This window comes from Maniola hyperantus, chromosome 12, assembly GCF_902806685.2.
Source record: "Maniola hyperantus chromosome 12, iAphHyp1.2, whole genome shotgun sequence".
NCBI classification, from domain to species: Eukaryota; Metazoa; Arthropoda; class Insecta; order Lepidoptera; family Nymphalidae; genus Maniola; species Maniola hyperantus.
This window is the reverse complement of record NC_048547.1, coordinates 6569284-6583210: the sequence shown is the minus strand read 5'-3', so window position 1 is coordinate 6583210 and position 13927 is coordinate 6569284. Positions and strand designations below refer to the sequence as shown.

At 38.9% G+C, this 13927-nt stretch overlaps 1 protein-coding gene across 4 annotated transcripts in view; it reads right to left on the bottom strand.

The window, feature by feature from the left end:
* Window positions 1–1303: 1303 nt before the first annotated feature.
* Window positions 1304–13927, bottom strand: part of btsz (bitesize) — a 63887-nt gene continuing 51263 nt past the window's right edge. For all 4 annotated transcript variants that reach the window (XM_069502086.1, XM_034973974.2, XM_069502088.1 and 1 more), the window contains 6 exons: window positions 11947–12074; window positions 5430–5624; window positions 4639–4893; window positions 3976–4145; window positions 3169–3377; window positions 1304–2816 (listed from right to left, as the gene is read on the bottom strand). In XM_069502086.1, coding sequence (XP_069358187.1) covers window positions 2683–2816; window positions 3169–3377; window positions 3976–4145; window positions 4639–4893; window positions 5430–5624; window positions 11947–12074 — 1091 coding nt within the window. In that variant the 3' untranslated portion in view covers window positions 1304–2682. The remainder of the gene's footprint in view (window positions 2817–3168; window positions 3378–3975; window positions 4146–4638; window positions 4894–5429; window positions 5625–11946; window positions 12075–13927) is intronic.

Sequence of the window (13927 nt, the reverse complement as noted above, 5' to 3'; positions counted from 1 at the left end):
TCCCGCAATCGCGGATCATAGTCTAATCCACAGATGTTATTTCTAATCAGTTCATATTATTACTTTACTCTAGTCTCTATGAGTCTAACCACATATCACTAACATGATCCAATGAATTTTTAAGACGTACTACTTCGTATGGTCCACAGTTCCACACTCCATTGGCATCTTCATATTATGAAACTGTAAGCAGTTTCAAAATGGTTGGTTTTTTTGCCAACTGCGTTCCATCCTTCTGCATAGTTCTTTGTATGGTGCTGCTTGCCAAAACTTCACCTTACTTTCAGCAACGGGAATAGTTTTGACAATTTTATTTAATTGCCGCAGTCCCTGTTGAGCGGGAATAGAGAACGGGGAAAACGGGAATGATTTTCAATAATTTTATTCAATTACCGTTGTCCCCGTTAAACGGTGACAGATGACGTGGACAACGGGATGAGTTTTTAATCATTTTATCCAATTCCCACTGTCCCCGTTAACGAGGACACGGCTAACGGGGACAACAGTGTGTTTGGATCAACTTGACAGTGTATACCTACTACTAAAGCGCAAACAGGCGTCCACCCGTTCGTAGCTCAACTTGATGAGGGCAAATGCCCTTGGTAGATCGGATGCGCTTCCGACCACGGTGATTGAAGGTCACTCAGTAGTCCAACCAAAAATTTACATCAACCTGCGTCTACACAGCTGTTAATTTTCAACCAAGGTGCGCTTGGTTGATGTTTGGTTCCGATCGTGTATTCGGCTTTTATCTGAACCTACAGGAGAAATGGGTAACATAAGCGGGTTTTTTAGAATGCCTTGCCATGTGAAAAGTTTTGCGTAAATTATTATGGAACTGTTTTGTAACAATACTCGTAGGTTTTTTCAAGTTGGGCTTTTGTGCAACACTCAGAACAAATACCGGTGCAACATGACATGACCATAATGGTATGAGTTAATGACCTCCACACCATAAACCCTTTGTTTGAAATTATTTTAATACTTAATCACCACAAAACGAATACCTATTCAGTAGGTAGGTATCTCAGTTAAGTATATTTTACTAATAATAGTTATTGATAGAAACATCGTACCTACTATAGTATAATATTATTTTCTGAATCTTTATTTCAATAAACTGCCATCTAATAAAATAAAATGATAGCAAGACCCACGAAGCCCTGCATGTTGCAAAGAACCGAGGGAAATTGGGCGACATCGTGGAAGGGGTCACGACCCTCAGTAATGAGGAACACGAAGTTGTGTGGGAATGAGGGAGGGAGAGAGGAAGAGAGAGAGAAAGAGAATAAAACAAAGGCCATTCAACACTTTAGAATTATTTATTTAAAATCGTTTTAGATTTTCACTCACAATATAATATTTTATTTATAAAAAAATACTTAAGAAGGTATTACAAAATATATTTTATTCATTCTAATATACGTGTAGGTATCTATCTATATATGTATTTAAGTAGGTAGGCTTAAATTCGTGAATTAATATTTAAACTCTACGAACTACAGACGTTTCCGTATAATTCGATGTAATGTAACAACAAGATACAATTATTATTTAATGCGCAGTCATTATTTTTAAGAATTGCTTAGAAGTTACAACTTAACAGTAAATTATAAATCACAATATGCATGAGCAGACGTGGACTCATACAAGCTTAAATTTGTACATTATGATGATTCTAATTTAAATGCGAATCTTACTTAAAAATATAAACTCTATTTCTTACCTAATAGGCAGTTTATAAATGGATATTATTGTCATTAGAGATAAGTCTTAAGAATAATTTAGGTACATCACAATGTGTTGGAATGCAAGAAAAAAGAGAAGATACAAGTAGAATAAAGGCTTTAAAAATAACATATTACAGTATTTTTTTACAACCTATACTAGATCGAAACACAAATAAAATGTACACTTTAACATGATTGGCACATGATGTTACGGATATAATTAGGTAGACATTTATGCCGACATACTTACAAGGTATAACAATATGTGTTAAGTATATCGATTTTATATAAAAAAAAAGTATATTTTAACCTAACAAGAGTATTTAATAGTTCCTACTGAAATAATTTACTGAACGTCTTTTTTTGTTAAGTAAAAGCCAACTCCAAAAAAAAATTAAAAGTGGATTAGTAAAACTTTCTAATGTCACGTTGTTTTATCAATTAACCCGATTAACTCTATCAACCCATTTATTCTTTTGTTATAGGCAAATCCAGTCGGGTACGGTAGAGATTTATCATCTTAAACAAAACTGTCATGTAATAAGTGCTCACCCCTTTTAAGATTTGTATGCGTTTTGTATGAGATAGTACTCGAGCATTGCTAAAATAGGTACCTACCAACAACGTTATCGAATACTCTCCAGGGAACATTAAAAAATTACAGTCCGGCAACTGCCTGACCTTTAAAAATGAACAAATTATAAAAGCTAATAAAATTATGATGATGCGACCAACCTCTATTCCAAAATCGCGCATGGTGCCTAAAGACTTCACATAAAAAAAAGTAAAAATAAACCACATTGTAATACAGGAACTATAAAGCACCGACTCGCGCGGCTTGAGAGCCGCTTCTAGAGTGTGAACGTGTTTATACAGTTAGGTACTTGTATCACACCTTCAAGGGGCCGCATTCGACACAGTTCCTTCAGCAGTTAGTCTCAGGAGTGGTTGCTTAGTTGATGAGCTGAGGCCGCAAGGGCAGCGAGCCCTCCACCCACAGATTGGGTTGCTGCATCATGTTCTGCCACAGGGTGATCTCCTTGCCCACGCTGTCCATCCAGTTAACACTTGCACCCATGTAAGTACCTATAAAGAAAAAATATTAAAAATAAAATCTTTTTGAGACCTTAATATAATATATGCGACACAGTGACTATAGACAAACCTAATTACTACTAACCAAAAAATTTTCTAAGCATTTCAACCGAGTTTAGAGAATGAGTTGGGAGATAGACATTCTCAAGGTGCTAGAACGGCGACACGTACGCAAATCGCAGTGTTGGAAGGAAAACCCCCCCACTAGGTGGACAGGCGACATCAAGTAAGTCACAGGGAGCCCGCTAGATTCAGGCGGCTCAAGACCGTGGCCTGTGGCAGTCCCTGCAAGTACCAGTGACCTATGTCTAGGACGTCTATCGGTCGATAATGAAGTACGTACCGGTGGCCAGTGAAAGTCTAACAGCGCCCATGAAGTCATTAGAAGCAAGTCGGTCGCGGTCCCACAGGCTGAGCTCGAGCGCGCGAGTCGCCAGCTCCTGCAGCGTGAGGCCTCGGTACGTGAACGTGTGCTCCCAGCGCGGGTTGAGCGAGCGGCGCACGACTGTCGTCTTCTGCTTCGCGAGACGACCACGCTCTGGTAGGAGGTAACTGTAAAAAAGGTTTTTAATCCGATTGTCAATTAATATTAAAAAAATAAATGGTAGGTATGTCAGGACCATGAAGGTGCATCGAGCGCCGAGCTCCTTATTTATATGTATACTAATTACACTTCGACTCGACCTCGGCAGTCGAAGTGGGATAGCGATAAGTACCCGTATTGGAAGTGCTCTATCCATAAATATATGTAGATTCATGGTCGGGTCATCATCATATCATTATCACGAACAATCCATCAACAGCCCACCACTGAGCACGCGTCTACTCTCAGAATAAGATGGGTTTTATAGGCTACACTGGCTAAATGCAGACAGGCAGACTACCACACACCTTTGAGAATACTAAGGGGAACTCTCAGGCATGCCGGTTTCTTTACGATGTTTTCTTTTACCGTTAAAGCAATTGATAAACCTCTAACTTTTTGGAGTTATGTGCTATTTAAGTAGACGTGTGTATGATCACACACCTTTACTTAAATTTGCCGGGATCGAACCCCGACCTCCCAAATAGGAGGCGGACGCTTTAAACACCAGGCTATCACAGCTGTATCTGCACAAGCCTATAATAAATAAATAAATGAGAAAGGAACCTTTTGCAGAAGACATCAGCGAGGCCGTTGGGCTTGGTGGCGACGAGGTTCTTGGCCTCCTTCACCAGCACGTGCAGCGTGCCCTTGCCGCGCGCCGCGTCCGCCAGCTCGAACTTCAGCCCCACGATGAGGTCCCCGCGCGAGCCCTGCTGCTCGTCAAACTGTTCCGTCTGCAAACATAACCACTGATTACCACACAGCACTGGCACACCCGGTGTGTAAGGCCACACTCACTTTGGGTACGAATTTATACTGCGTGTCAATCGATAAAATAAAACCCTGAAAGGGGGTGAAATTAGACAATGACTTATCGACAAAAAAATAGAAAAAAAATATATAAAATAAGTAAAGAAAAAAAATATATAAAAAATGTCAGAAGCGTATACCTACGACTAATAATTAACATCCTGCGTGTGAGCGCTCCCACAGTAGTTGAAGGATCAGGATCGTTCATGTCTGTTTGTTTTATTGTTCTCAAGTGTTCATCATCATCATCATCATCATCATCATCATCATCATCATCATCATCATCATCATCAGCCTGTGGACGTCCACTGTTGGACATAGGCCTTCCGTAAAGAGCGTCTGAAGTGTTCGCTCGGGTGAATCTCGTACGAAGATGCATCTAAGCGCGACTAATGCAGAAGGATTTGCAGAACTAACCCGTTCGTGAAGCTTGTACCACATGGGCGCGGGGTCGTCGAACACGACGTCGGCCAGCGGCAGCGTCACCTCGCCCAGGAAGTCGTTGCGGCCGAACATGTCGGCGTGCCACGCGCTCAGCCACAGTGTCCGCGCGGACAGCGAGGCCAGCGGCTGCACGAAGCTCAGCGTCTCTTCGAACACGGGGTTCAGGGTGTTCTTCTTCACCTTTGTCTTCCGTTTGCCGGCCTTGGACTTGTCTGGCAACAAGTACACCTGGAAACAATATATGATCGATATTAATCGACTAAAAGAGGTCATCCCAAATGAGGACAAAGGCTCCCCCGTCTTTCCTTCCACGTATTCCTGTTAGTGATTAGACGCGTCCAGAGCAAACCAAGGCCATCAAATTCCTCCAGTTCTGCCCGCCGCCGCAGCGAAGCCTGCTATGGTGACGTGTTATGTAGCGTAAACACCAGACTCCTGCGTCCACCTATTGCATAACTTGACCAGCCCATTTCTACTTCTCTTATAACGTCGTTAACTTAGTTTGGTTACTTATATGATTATTCCTTACTAAATCCGTACAGGAGTATGGAAGCACAGGAGTTTGTAGGAACAAACAAACAAACAAACACACTTTCGCATTTAGAAATGGAATATTAGTAGGTATAGATAGAAGGAGATGAATGGAGGATTTACAAAAAAGTTTTGGACGTAGGCTTATAATGAAAAATCGACTGTTATAGACATATCTCCGGTCTCTGAAAAAGAAGCGCATCCAGAATATAGCTTGGTTAAGTTTTACCTACCTTGACATATGGATCAGAACGGTTTCTTTTTACATCGACCGGCGCCAAATCCCGACATCGTTTGACGCCCACTTCCAAAGCTCCAAGTCTGTAGTTGTACAGAAGCGAGAACTGAACCTCGCCCTTCACTGTCACGCTGCCGCGTAAACCTTCCCCGGCCCCTGAATATACGGATGCCATGGACTCTGACCGTGCCTGAAAAATACGAAAAAAATTTGTTAAAACCCAAAACACCTCCTCTTTTTGAAATAAACATGAGTACATAAATTCAAATGATCATCAGAAGTTGTATCTGTTGATAGAATTGCTATTCAAACTAACAACAACACAAACAGCAAGCTAACATTATTTATTTTTTATGTTGGCAATGAAAACTGCCGCTCCAAATCTGCCATATTCAGTCCTACGATCCTTGAAGATGATCGAATATGGTTCGTACGAACCAAATCTGCTGAACCATATCCGATCATCTATTAAGGCGATAATGCTCGCAAAAGAATTCTGCCGACTGCACCGTGCTGCAGTCAATTTATCTATAGGTACCACCATAAACGTACTAGGATCGGCCAAACAAAACCGATTAAGCAAGATAGAAATAAAGAAGATACCAATCTCACTATGCATTACAATGAAATGTCAGATTACAGCCTTTTGCACATTGTGTCGAAACAGTGAGCTCATGAGACTGAACTGTTTTTTGTTTACAACTATTATCTCCTGCCACACGACATGCCATCGTAATACAATGACAACATTCGCGACTGTGTTATTGTGTACATAGGAAATAGTACGCTGCTGTTATGTTTAAGAGTAAATTTTAGCGATAAGATGCACAATACATCACTGTTGTTAATAATGCATTTAAGTTTCCTTCACCTACTTAATTTTTTTTTCATACAAATATGAATTGAATTTTTGACAGTCAAAAAGTTCGCGGAACAGAGAGCGCAGAAAATATTTTTGGTACGGGAAGACAACAGGAGAAAACAGAGTTGCGTGCCGTTCTTCACTAAGGTGGCAAAAAAGCAGCAGATCATTATAGAAAGATGTCATCTGTTCACAGGACCTCTTGCCTTGAAAAACTATGATTTACATGTGGCATAGTCTCTTCAATAGATCAATTGAAAACGATAGGCTGGCCGATATACCTAGGCATTTTGTCAATGCAAGATGGATGCTACCTAGTAATCTAACTGCCGAGAATGCTTAGTAGGTAGGTACCTCTTCTGTGCGTTGAATTTTCGCGCAACTTTTTGGGCCTGTGAGTTATGGAGCGAGAACCGCGATCAGGGCTAAACAGAATAATTTTGACTGAGGAATATGAAACTTAAATCCATTACTGTGAACCTGAATCACAATGGGAGTTCATTGCCACAAAAAAGGCATCCCCAAGAAGTTTAAGGTGACAGGAATTGACTGGGAAGATTATTATGGCTACAGTTTTTTTTTCTTTAAGCGTGGATTTTACTGATTGCTTATAAAAGTAAAAGTGACAATTTTATATCTCTCCTTTATTTTTTCTCTAGGAAAAAATCTAAGAAAAGAAAAATTAATAGATTCTTGGTCCCACTAGAAAAATTAAGAGATTCTTGGTCTCTAGTTAACATTTTCGAGATCATCGGGAAACATTGAGTATTATAGCGTTTAAACTATCATCAGTGAGTGAAAAATTGGGTAGCTAAATAAAATTTCGGGACAGTCCAGAAAACCCAAGACTCTTGGCAATGTTAGTAGTGGGCGTTTTCGCGATAGCTGATATCGAGGTTTTAACAGTTACATATTAGATGTAACTAATTACTAATATAGATTTTCATCAGTAGGTAGAAAATACATTTTTAAATTTTAACGAAGCATCAATCAAAAACCGGCTAAGTGCGAGTTATACTCGCGCACCGAGGGTTCCGTGCTACAATCGTATTTTTTCGACATTTTGCACGATTAATCAAAAACTATTAGTTATGCATAAAAATAAAAATAAATCTGTTAGTGTTTTAGAATGTACAGGTAAAGCCCTTTCATATGAAACCCCACTTGGTATAGCTATATCTTACTTTAAAAGTTACTAATTAACTGTTCATGAACACATTTTAATTTTTTTTGGTGATCTACCTGCCAAATTTCATGATTCTATAGATTTCTTGACAGGTACCACTGACAGACAGACAGGCAACAAAGTGATCCTATAGGGGTTCCTTTTTCCTTTTGATGTATGGAACCCTAAAAACCATTCTAAATTTCATCTATCTAATAGAGACATATTATAGCTACGGTCTAAATAAATATTGTAAGTTCTAACCTATTACCTCACCATTCGTAGATGGGGAAAAAAATTGTTCTTATATAGGTAGGTATTACCGACATATCAATATGTAGGTAAATTGTAGAAATCAGAATTCAGATATTATGTCAATCGCTCCGTGCCTATAAAAACTGGTTAATTGACTTCTCATTAAATTAAAATAAAGAATAAACAGCCCAAGTCCGTCCGTCCGTAGCCAACCAAACAATAACTACCGTCGTAGTTATTGTTTGGTTGACAATAATTTCTGCCTACCAACTCGCCGCTGCCATTAACATTAAATAAAATAAATATAAAAACTGGTTAATTAATTAGTCGTTTAGATTACGTTCATCATACTATACATCACGAGTGCGCCCAATCACAATATATTCAATACTAGCTGCCCTGGCGAACTTCATTCCGCCTAGCAGTCGATTCAAATTTTTTTAATTTTTCTCTCCGTAAGAACCATCCTCGTACTTCAAGGAATATTATAAAAAAATAATTAGTGAAATAGGTTCAGCGGTTCTCGAGATTTGCGATCAGCAACACATTTAGTGATTCATTTTTATATTATAGAGATAGTAAGATAGGTATATCTACCTGTCTATTTATTCAACTAGGTACCTACTTACTTAGGTACTGATATTAATTTAATATTGCGAAATATTGTTTTAAACTACGAAGTAAAATTGGTTTTTACGTCTCTTCGTAAATATATGAATAGGTAAGTACATAATAATTTTATTAATTCAAATAGCTAGTATCTATTTTTAGTTGACCTTTAATTTTACAACAAAATAATATAGGCAAAATCTAACGACCAATATAAACTAGTTTTTGGACGGAACTGACTTTTACATAGATACAACATACCTAAGATATTTATCAGTTATTTACATACACATTATGTTAGATATACCTACAGACTTGAAAATAGAACCTACCTATGGACACTTCCCTTTCTGTAGGTACTTACCTATAGTAGGTATGCGAGATGGCAATCGGGGTATGAGGCGGGGGGGACGCCCCGCACACCCGCACGTCACCCGCGCTCTCCCGCACCGGATTAGCAACCCCGATTGCCATCTTGACCTGTCGCGTACTATAGGTATTTAATAAGTAAGTAATGCATGTTGATAATTTGTGCTCATTTTGACTTTGAGAATGTCCTTGTTTTGCCTGCCTGATAACAAAAATAAAACAGTCCTTCACCTTGAAAGAATGTAGGTTTTTAGAGCTGTAGTGAGTGTTTGTGTGTGTGTTTTAGTGATGTGTGGATCTACATAGATTTTAAAATTATTCAAGTCAATTGATATTATGAAGTTTTATTGTATCTATTGTATTTGTGATTGAATTGTGACTACGGAACCCTACACTGCGCGTGGCCCGCCTCGCACTTGGCCGGTTTTTTAAAACCTATGAATTTGGGAGTTACCAACGGCACAGAATATACATATAATAATACTAACGTACCACTACGTAAAAACAAAATTAACTTAGGTACCTACATAGAACACGACATACCCTAACCACCTATGTCCTACCTACCGTACCTTACTAATAACCCTTCTCTTTTTTAATTTTTAGGGTTCCGTATCCGAAAAGGAAAAACGGACACTTTGTTGTCTGTCTGTCTGTCGGTCTGTCTGTCCGTCTGTCTGTCCGTCTGTCTGTCAAGAAACCTACAGGGTGCTTTCCGTTGACCTAGAATCATGAAATTTGGCAGGTAGGTAGATCTTATAGCTGGCTTTAGGGGAAAAATCTGAAAACTGTAAATCACATCACACAAAAAAAAATTGTGGACATAAACTAATAATTAGTATTTTCAATTTTCGAACTAAGATAACTATACCAAGTAGGGTATCATATGAAAGGGCTTCACATGTGGATTCTAAAACAGATTTTTATTTATTTTTATGAATCATAGTTTTTGATTTATCGTGCAAAATGTCGAAAAAATGCGACTGTACTACGGAACCCTCGGGGAGCGAGCCTAACTCGCACTTGGCCGGTTTTTATATGAGGGGCTTATTCTAAGTTAGGGACGTAAAATCATTGATTTATCAAGTCAGTACTTAGATAGGTAATTGTCCTATACGAAAAATACTACTTAGACCTTTTCTATAAAATGACTTTGTACGATTTCACCTCAAGTAATGGCGGCACTCGTGCATGTGAAACGGGTCAGAAAACCGCATATGGCATTGAATACATTTTATTGAGTCTGCCCACTCCAATCTGCAGTATAGGAGAATAATGTTACCTACAGCATTTCTTAAACTAACCACAAATTGTAAACTATGTTGACGCCTGCATCCATCAACATAAGTAAATAGTATTTTTTTATATGAATCGATCAAAGATGAAAAGCTGTCAGTCAGAGGGAGATGGAGAGCTATACTTGAAGTTTCTCTATCAAATCAGAAATGAGTAACTTGTAGATCCGTAGGAGGATCAGCGTAACCGACATAGCTCAACGGGTTTGAAAAACCGATAAACGTTGGGGACCCAAGGTGTTAGAATGGTGAGCTTTCGAAGACCCTCTTCTAGGTAGACAGACTACATCAACCGAATCGCAGGGTGCCGCTGGATTCAGAAGACACGGGTCGCGGACGCACGACTGTGGCGTGTGGAAGTCTCTACAAGATACCTGTGTCTATCAGTTGATAATGATGATGATGATGAAATATTAATACATCTACATACTAGTAAATAAGGTGAGCCCCTTTGTAGGTACCAAAATCTACTTTGCCGAAGTTCTACCCAAACAATTAGTCAATCGCAATGTCTCTCGTATAAACGTCTGTAAAGGTTTTCTTTATATTTACCTACATATATATAGCTATGTAATACCTAATAAACTTAAATGTACTTCTAATAATATTTTAGTACATACCTACTACCTTAATGTATTAGGTATTTTATATACAAAGATTATAATAATATAGGTACCTACTTGTCGTTTGCAAGTTTTATAATAAACAAGCTCTCTTAATTATTCATTAATCATCCAGGATTTATAATTTACTATTAAAACATACAAACTACGCATTTACCCACATCATATTACGTATGTAGGTGGGTACCTATAGGCTACACCTAGTACCTACTCAATTGATTTTTACCTTGTTTTAATGTTTTCAAATAATATCGTAGTTGCCAAGGAGGCAGGAGCATTAGTTCAAAAATGTTAGACGCGAGCAGGACATCATAATGTAGCAACAAAATGTAGGTCCCTATAATACCTATGTCAGATGTTGATTGAGTTGGTTATTGTAATAAGTTAATAATCAGTTTTATTAATTATAACTGCTGAAACGCGAGCTAATTAATTCGATTTAAATTTAAACACAAAAGCTTTTTTTGGCACCAGCTCCCTATCTAAAATTTAAAATAATATATCTGCAATGAATAGTTTGCAAACCCAAATGTTCGCAGGGCATGTCGCAAGCGCCATGACAATGTACTGGTAACATAATACAATTGCGAACGCGGCCTCCGAAACAATACTTGTTTCTAACTTTACAGTTATACAAACTAACGCCAAAGTGCCGATAAAACGTCCAACTTATCCGTTCTTTCCACTCTGGTAACTTGGAAATAAAGCACAATGTATCTATTTGCAATTTTGTACCATGCCATTCTTTGAAATACTATTTACTTACTTCAAGATTCTTTTGTAAATTAAAAGCGTTAGTTTAGGTAGAGTTTAAAGCCTCAATAGCTCAACGGTTAGAGGAGCAGACTGAAACCCGAAAGATCACCGGTTCAAACCCCACCCGTTGCACTATTGTCGTACCTACTCCTAGCACAAGCTTAACGCTTAGTTGGAGGGCTAAGGGGAATATTAGTCATCATTGGCTAATATTCTTTAAAAAAAAGTAACTATAGGTACTTATTGTATTCCACTAAACACTTTGGCATCCAGCCCATCGGGCCTACGGAGCCCTCAGAATTCTAGAGTTTAAAGTTCTACATTCCACGATTCCATTATCTTATTTAAAACTCTGTGGTCCCAATCTATGGCATGACTTGAAGCTCTTATATACAACGATTAACAAAAGTACCTAATAGAAGAAGAATCAACACTCAATCTGGATGTGTGATATCAAACTATTAATAGAATAGTGTCGTTTTTTGTCCATCCTACAAATTTTGTAAGAAGGAAAATACATCCGCTATTTGATACTATTTTAGTTGATATTTACCATGTTGTAATAAGAATTTACATACCTGCAGACCACTCCTATTGATTGGGAATCTGTCTCGGTCCGTTTCTCGTTCATGAGGCAACGGAGAGTTTGATCGTCTCGGCAATGTGGCGTGGCCAGGAGACACCGCCTCTGACATATACACCTCATCTGTAAACAAAATTTTCTGGTCAGTATATAGCACAAATTGAAAGTATTTAAAATACTTATTATAAGATTGTCTGGCTAAAGGTAAACGTTCAATTTTGTGAGGTGCATTAGAATGCAAACGTGATTAATGTTAAATTAGTACAGTTGTGGTCAATATTCCACTGAGTGCTGTGTAAGTTGTTGGCTAGGCATATAGTATTCAGTAGAAATAAATCACATTGAAGTAGACAGGAAAAAAAGAAAACAGTGTTATTTAATAGGTGATGAGTGCTCCATGACATCACTATAGATTTTTGGGTACCGTTTTCTATTTCTAGCCATTCATCACGTTTTATGTAGCGATACTTTTTGCCCCTCGTCAGGGAGTTGTCACACCATTCCAGTGAACGCAGAAACGAGTCCCGACACGACAGAATCTCACGAATGAATGACACTTTCTCACCAGTTTTAAGAGTGCTGCTTCGACTATTATTCCCCGAGTCGTATGGAGTATCACACGACTTTTGTCTTTTTACTTTTATTTTACAAAGACTTATAGCACTGGCTGCTTGTTCGTTGAAAAGCAAAAGAGTTGTTGTAGATTTAATGGAATCGTTATCGGTGATTCTGTTATCAACGCAATCATTGTCAATGACTCTAGTAACCGTAACAGTTGGTTCTAAACATTGTACTGGTTTATGCTCTTCTCTGATTAATGTATAACTACGCCCAACGTGCCCAGCTAACGAAGAATTAGGATCATCCAATATCGAGTCTTGAACATCATTAGGTGTAGAAACACAACAAAAACAACACAAACGACGGATCATGTCGAAAGTAGATCTTTTCTCTTCATTCTCAACTTCACTAGAATTTACGCTGTAAATATTAACTGGTTGATATGATGACACAGATTCATTTTTAGCATTAACGCTATTACTTTCAAAAGATTGGTATCGAGATTCTGGCACTGAACTTATTAAAGCTGCCATATTTTATTCACAAAAAACAAAAACTTGACTGTCTGTGACTGCCATAAAACTAAACTAAATTATGTATAATTTAATTGTATTTGTTTTAATGAAACAATTAATCCAAATATTATCGCATCCTGCGTGGCACGATTGTTTCCTGTTACGTATAACAGGCGACACGTTATGCTAGTCTACTGCACGCGTAATATACGAATATTGAAGTCAATTTAGAACCTGACGCATTAATTTAAAGGTTCGTACGCACCTGAGCGGCGCGGCGCGGCGCTTCAGTCCGACTGCAGAACGCGTCACCTCAGGCCGCTCGACGGTGCCTACCGCACTACAACTTCAGTACGCGGCACCTCGCGTCACTTGCGCGTCACTTTTATACCCGTTCGCGTACGAGCGCGAAGCGCCGCGCCGCGCCGCTGGGTATGTCGCACTAGCGTCACTGCACTGCGCGTCGCTTCGCTGCGCTTCAAAATATTCTCTCCAACCGTGCCGCGCGGCAACGCGCGGTGAAGCGCTGTGCAGCGCCGCTCTAGTGCGATATGCGCCATACAAAATGATAGAAATGATATTTTGAAGCTCTGTGCCGCGACGTGCAGCTCGCTGAAGCGCCGCGCCGCGCCGCTCAGGTGCGTACGAACCTTAATAGCTTCAAAACGTACATGGTACTAGGAAGACCACCACTGATATAACGAATTATAATTAGCAAGTGAGCAATTTTAGCTCTTCGATAATAGTATGTTTTAGATACCTTCAAAACTGACCGATCTTGGCACCATAGAGAGAGTACTCCATCTCAAAGATTTAATTGGTCTCTTCCCCACATTGTTCATGCCAGTTGACAATGATGATGAATGTGTTGGGGGTTTTTTATTTACTGTATTATTTGAT